Raw genomic sequence first — 6,898 nt, 5'->3', positions numbered from 1 at the left:
TAGAGCTGACAGTTGACTGTGGAATATTTAGGAGCGAGGAAATTTCACGACTGGATTTGTTGCACAGGTGGCATCCTATGACAGTTCCACGCTGGAATTCACTGAGCTCCTGAGAGCGGCCCATTCTTTCACAAATGTCTTGTTTCACAGTCTGCATGCCTGAGTGCTTGATTTTATACACCTGTGGCCAGGCCAAGGGATTAGGACACCTGATTCTGATCATTTGAACGGGTGAGCGAATACTTTTGGTAATATAGTGTAATTGCACACACATATGTACATACATACACATATGTGACATATATTTTTGTTCATTATCGTTTGTCATATATATACATTTATACATACATATATAAATACATATATATTTATTCCTTTAATGTAGGAAGAAAAAAAGATCTTACTCTTATTATTGTCTTTGTAAACACATAAATCCAAAATGCACTAGCAGTCAAAATAAAAAGCGAGGCTAAAGTTTTACTTGAGTACTAAAGTACAGACAGGGACAGAAGAGTGGAAACCTCCACGCATGAAAAATTATTGAACTCACAAAGTCAGAGAAGGACACATAAAGTTATAAAAGTTAATAAGTGTCAAACAGTTCACGTTAGAAGAACAAGGAAAAAAACTAACAAACAGATTTAAAAACTTGTAAACAATGAGGTTAATAAAATACAACTTCTGTCTCAATGTCGAAGAAAGCAACGCCGGCCTCCACCAATAGGAGAAAAGCTGACCATTCAGGTGAACTATTTTTGAATACAGTGTTTACATAATAACTCACCCATCAGTGAGGGACGGGTCGTCTGATTTGAGATAACGTTCCTGACTGAGCCTGACCTCCCGCCCTCTAACCTCGACAGTGACTAGTGGGAAGCCCTCCTGAAGGGTCCAGGTGTCCATGATGGCCTTGACGTCCAGCTCCTCACCAGAGAACCATTTCTGCTCGTGTCGACACAAATCCTCAAATTAAATCCTTGCACATCACCTGATGTTGTTGTTGTTGAACTAAGTTATTTTCTATCTCTAAAAATGAAAGTGATACTCATCTATAAAAATAAATAGGAGACACGTGTAACTAATTGTAACTACGTTTCAAATGTAACACCTACAGATAAAATGAAAATTAAATCGAGAATAACAATGGTTCACATAGTTTTAAATCACATTAATCACATATATTGCATATATATTGTATATATATTTATATATACAGTATAAATATATATATATATACAGACACCTGTGTATGTATGTATATATATTTATACTATTTATACATACATATATACATATATTTATATATGTAATATATGTATATTATATATATATATATATATATACAGTAGATGATTCATTTCCGACGTGACTCACATCAGTCAGGCTCTCCCACAGGTGGCCGTTGACTGTGTTTTTGTAACTCTAGCATTTCAGGTATTTGATGATTCTGATCTCAAACACCTCTGGTGTCAGAAAGTCTCTCAGCATGTGGAGGATACAAGTTCTCTGGAAGACACACGTACATGTTTTTGTTTTTGCATATCAACATATATGTGTTTGTTCAGTTGATCTGGACCTTGTCGTAGGAGACGTCATCAAACATCTCCTGGATCTGGACTGGGTTCTCCACAGGGGTGCAGACGGGTGGGAAGAGCTGAGGGAGTCAACCTCCATCGCCTCAAAACATTTCCCCAAGAAGAGGTCCTCCTGGGAGAAGGAACAAGACTAGTTTACATGCATGTATTAGCAAAAACCAGTCTGGAGGTCAAAGTGGTTTTCTACACTTACCACATGTAGCTCTGGGTAGGTGACGTCTACAGAAATAAACTCCATGAATTTGGCAAAACCCTCATTGAGCCACAGGTCATTCCACCACTCCATCGTCACCAGATTCCCAAACCACTGCACAGGTGAAACAACACTTGTGAGCGAAGGTTGGAATATTCTCTATCTCATAGGATTGGACCAAAAACAAAGCAGGTACAGTATCTGGTGTGCTAGCTCGTGAGCGATGACCTTGACAATGCTGAGCTTGTCTGAAGCTGATGACTTTTCAGGGTCAAATAAGGCCTGCCTCTCTGTAAGTGGTCAGCCCCCAATTCTCCATCGCCCCTGACTGGAAGTCAGGAATGGCAGCCAGATCTACAGTATAGTTAAACAAAATATATACACTTCACTCTTCTGTAAGAACCTATTTTTAGAACACACCCAGCGGGCGACTCAGGTAGTCCAGGGGGGCTACCAGGTGCCCCCGGGTACCATGTTGGTGACCCCTGATCTAGACTAAGTCTGGTCTTGAGGAACACAGAAACTCAGTGTTGACAAAGTACCTGAGTGTTTGTAATATCTATCCCTACAGACCTTGTTTAAGAAGTGGATAAGGAATGTCAAAGTAGTCTTCGTAGAAGTCCAACAGCTTAACAGCAGCATACAGAGCAAAGGCCGTCTGGTTGATCTTCTCAGGCAAAGCATAGGCTGAAATCTGACCAGACACAAACACATTTAGCTTCTATGTGAGTTTTAGTTTGTGATAGATGCTAATATTATGTTGCAAGTCCTTACCTTGACACCACGGTTGGTGGTCCTACTCGCAGACAGGAAATCACAGACTATGTAAGCCAGCAGGTATGTGCTCATTTTCACTGTGGTGTCAAAATAATCCTCCAGCAAACCTCCTGACAACTTCACTGTTTTAATCTGTTGTTGATAACATTTTGTAAATCTGTGCATCTTTAAAAAAAAAAATCTTCATGCTAGTTTTCATCGTCTTACCTTGGGCATGTTGGATATCGTAATGTGCTGCGGCTCACGTATGATTCGTACGGTGAAGTTGGCTTTGAAAGCTGGTTCGTCAAAACAGGGAAAGGCTCCACGAGTAAACGTGGCTTCGAACTGTGTCGATGCCAGGACCCTGGAATAGCAAATACATTTGTCTCAAGTTAGGGAAACAAAAATTGTAATACTAAAAGGTGAGGGGATTTATTGTTTTTCTTTTACCAGACTTCTCCACTGCTGGTGCGGTAGCTGCCCTTGTAGAAACCACGGAAGCTGTCGGACAGATTGGCAGCAAAGTCCAACTGGACTACATACTTTTGTCCTTTTGTCAAGGGGGAATCGGACAGCAGCGTGAGCTGATGGAAACCAGGATACTCCAGCATGCGCAGAGGCCTGATGCCCTCGGGTGCCAGGAGTCGCACATTTGAGATCTGCTTATCTTCTTAGCATGGAGAATGATGCTACTCATGTCCTCGTGTATATCCAGGCTAATGTAGACGGATCCGGAGAAGTTCAGAGAGGTCAGGTTGGGGTGAATCCTGAGGTCATAGTGGACCGGAGAGACAGTTTTGGGGAGTCGCATGCAATCCCAGGGTTGACCATTGGTGGCGATGGGAGGGTCTTTATCTGGTCCTGGTTTGGCAGCCGTGCCACAGATATAGTGTGGAAGGAAGAGAAGAGGAGCAGCAGGACAGGAGTCACTAACATGTTGAGAGAAAGTACTTCACCTCCTCTCATCTGAAACAAAACAAAAGGAGTCATTAGTATTTCTAGGTTCAATTACGGCTGCGTAAGTTTAACAAAAATACCCAACTTCTATGAGTTTCTACTTTCTTTGGATGTTGAAATAATGAGTATTGTTTTTCGTTCATTTATGTCTTTTTACTTTTTGTATTTGTATTGTACTAAAGTTTTAAGTATAGTAGGCTTCAAAATCGGTCTTCAACCGATTCTGATAAAAGCAGTTCAAACCAGTTCAAACTTAGGGAAATGAAAAAAAAATACACATTTGAATTTAAAACAACACACGGTGAAAAGCTGTCATATCTTTATAAAGAAATATTTACAAAAAGCAAGATCTGATGTAAATTGGCGATAATACGTCGTGTTAAGTTATTTAAACTTACCTCGACGCCTTCCAAAAACAGAACAGTGAAGAATGAAAGTGAAACGTAATGGTGGTGCACTGCATAGTGATGGGAAGACCGACTCTTTTTACTGATTCGGATCTTTGACTCTCGAACTGTAAAATGAACGCGTCGTGAACGAATCTTGAACGAATATTTTCATTCGTTTTACAGCAGGTGGCGCTTTAGCCCTATTGTGGGCGTTGTAAAGAAGGCTGTGGTTCTGGTTTGCTTCTGCTGATAAAGTCTAAAAAGTACACAAAATACCATAAGCAATTAAACCATGTGAAAACATAAAGAAAAACACACCACAATGTGACGATGAATGAGCGCAAATGAGACCCGAGCTCTCTGTCACGTGACAAATGAAACGAATCTGCAAGAACGAAGCGAAAGATTAGTTCACAGAGAGTGATTCGTTAATAGTGAACGATTAGTTCACAGCGAAAGATTAGTTCACGGAGAGTGATTCGTTCATAGTGAACGATTAGTTCACAGCGAAAGATTAGTTCACGGAGAGTGATTCGTTTATAGTGAAAGATTAGTTCACGACGAAAGATTAGTTCACGGAGAGTCATTTGTTCATAGTGAAAGATTAGTTCACAGCGAAAGATTAGTTCACAGTGAAAGATTAGTTTACAGAGCGTGATTCGACTGATTAGTTCGCAGTAAGTGATTAGTTCGCAGTGAGTGATTTGTGAGTGATTCGTGAGTTCAATATGAACAAATCTTTCATATGACTTGGGAGTCATATGAAAGATTCGTTTATTTTTGAAAGATTCGTTTATTTTTTTACACACACACACACAGGTATAAAGTCCATCCCATCTGCAAACAGTAATAACTAAACTTCACTGTGGTAGTACTACACATTACTGGTCAGTTTGACGCTGACTCTAGTCCTGCAGAGTTCATTCACCATCACTCTCAGCTCTAATCTTTTTTCCTTATATCATGGAATCATAAAGAATTAATCCCCCACAAAACCCCACAGAACCTGGAGGATTTTTCCCCAGTGTTTCCATCCTCAACAGAAGAATGATAAAAATAGTATGTCTGGAGCTTCTTTGCAGTGCCGTCGTGTTCACCAAGAGCAGCAGCAACTCATTACCATCCTGGGTGAAGGATGTGGCACAAGATGTGGACGAGGGCCTCATCCAGGAATTCCTGTCCGAACCTAAAGTACGTAGAGACATCCTCATGTCTGGGCTACATTGGGTCACTAATTCAGGTTCAACGCATTCCAAAAATATTTTCTAAAAAAAGGGGGGGGTGTAATATTGGAGATTTTTTAGAATTATTCTAAATCCTGGGGGTGTTTCACAGGGAGTTGACAAAAGTGCCACACATGACTACGACAGCCAGAGATGAGCAGACGGTGAAGCTTCTGCTGGAGAGATGGGGAGATCCTGAATCAGGTCTGGACCAGACATGGAGAGAAGAGTACAAGGTCTACCTTCCCTACCCTGCGAAGCCCAAAAGGTCACCGTAGGTGAGTCTTCAACCTCTCCTGTGAGTACCAACGACACACAGAGACACTGAAGGCATCGTGAACAGTTTAATGTATTGGTTTGGGCTATAACATAACATATAATAACATAACATAAAATATTAATATTTCAGTGGACTCATCGAATACTGTGCTGTACACGGCCAGAAAGAAGGAGAAGCCTTACAAAGAAGACCAGATACATCCTACGGTGGTTCAAACTTATGCTGCGTACTCGCCTGCAGGACATGTGAAGGTGAAAAACGATTCTTACATTGACACAGACGCAGATGCTAAATATTGTTTTTAGGGCTGTGAAACAATTACATTTTTAATCAATAATCAAAGACTAGCTGTGAATTAATCATGATTAATCGCGATTAATCGTAATCATAATTAATCATGATTAATTGCAATCATAATTAAGCATAACTATTTATGTTTCATGACAATCATGATTAATCACAATTAATCATGATTAATCGTGATAATAGAAAGAAGCTGCCTGAGAACAGAAGTCACTTCAGGTGCAGTTATTAAACACAGAAGTCACTTCAGGTGCAGTTATTACCAGGTCATGTGATCAGATAAAAGACGAAGCTACTCTGTGTTTGAGGCAGAAATAATTTACTTAAACCATAACCGGCCTCAGGTTCGTGACACTTCCCAGAATCGGAGCGCCCTCTGACCTCCAGTAATCCTCGCAGGTCATTTCTCACATTCTGTAAAAGATAAGTGACAGATAAGGAGGACGTTCACCTGTCATTGATCACACAGACACAATGGACAGTCAGTGGTCCACGTTAGTCCAGGAAGAGAGGAGCTGGAAAATCTTAGACCTCCGACAAGTCAATGAGTGACAGCAAATAAAAGACAGGACCAGCGTTTATGAGAACAAACCAAATGATTTTATGAATTTAGTACTATGCCTTTAGTTTTATGCCTGGGATGACACCGTGGTTTAAATCAGATTAAAAGAGACAACAACACGTTGATGTTTGACTTTTTATATGACATTTCAAGAGGAAAAGACAAAAACATGAAACATTAAAAATTGACCAAAAAACAAGCTTTTACAGCAGAAATATATCGTTCTTGATGACATCTTTCAGAAAAAAAAGTTTTCCACGTTTATGCATTAATACTAATAATCAAGCATGTTGTTCTTTTGGGAATTGAACCAAGAACTCTCTGTGTGTAAGGCAGACGTGCTAACCACTACACTATGAAAGCAATATTTCTGTCCTTAAAAAAGCAGTTCTGAAATGCTTTGTTGTAAATGAATTAAATACTGAATTCAAATGAAATTCAGTTTTGGTATTATTTGTGAATATATTCTTATGAGGAAAATACTTCTAAGGTACCTTGTATTACTTAGACATTCTGATATAAAAGGTTTATGTCCTCATAACAGTGACTCTGATTGGGTTCCAGGGAAAACTGGTTTACGCCAACCAAGGTAAACCCAGTGACTACCAGCGGCTCAACCAGACAGTTGACTTGAAGG

The 6,898-nt window shown here is 39.9% G+C and overlaps 1 protein-coding gene and 1 pseudogene across 1 annotated transcript; one reads left to right on the top strand and one right to left on the bottom strand.

The window, feature by feature from the left end:
- Positions 1 to 1,397: 1,397 nt before the first annotated feature.
- Positions 1,398 to 3,509, bottom strand: LOC103396946 (endoplasmic reticulum aminopeptidase 1-like; annotated as a pseudogene).
- A 1,673-nt stretch (positions 3,510 to 5,182) lies between these two features.
- On the top strand, positions 5,183 to 6,897 carry LOC112486407 (N-acetylated-alpha-linked acidic dipeptidase-like protein; the record flags this gene model as incomplete). The annotated part of the gene is made up of 3 exons (XM_025052915.1): positions 5,183 to 5,394; positions 5,526 to 5,647; positions 6,826 to 6,897. Coding segments are annotated over exons 1-3 (255 nt in total), but the record flags the coding sequence as incomplete, so codon positions are not given.
- Between the last annotated feature and the right edge of the window lies 1 nt (position 6,898).

Source organism: Cynoglossus semilaevis, chromosome W (genome assembly GCF_000523025.1).
Source record: "Cynoglossus semilaevis isolate Cse_v1.0 chromosome W, Cse_v1.0, whole genome shotgun sequence".
NCBI classification, from domain to species: domain Eukaryota; kingdom Metazoa; phylum Chordata; class Actinopteri; order Pleuronectiformes; family Cynoglossidae; genus Cynoglossus; species Cynoglossus semilaevis.
This window is presented reverse-complemented; position numbering and strand designations above follow the sequence as displayed.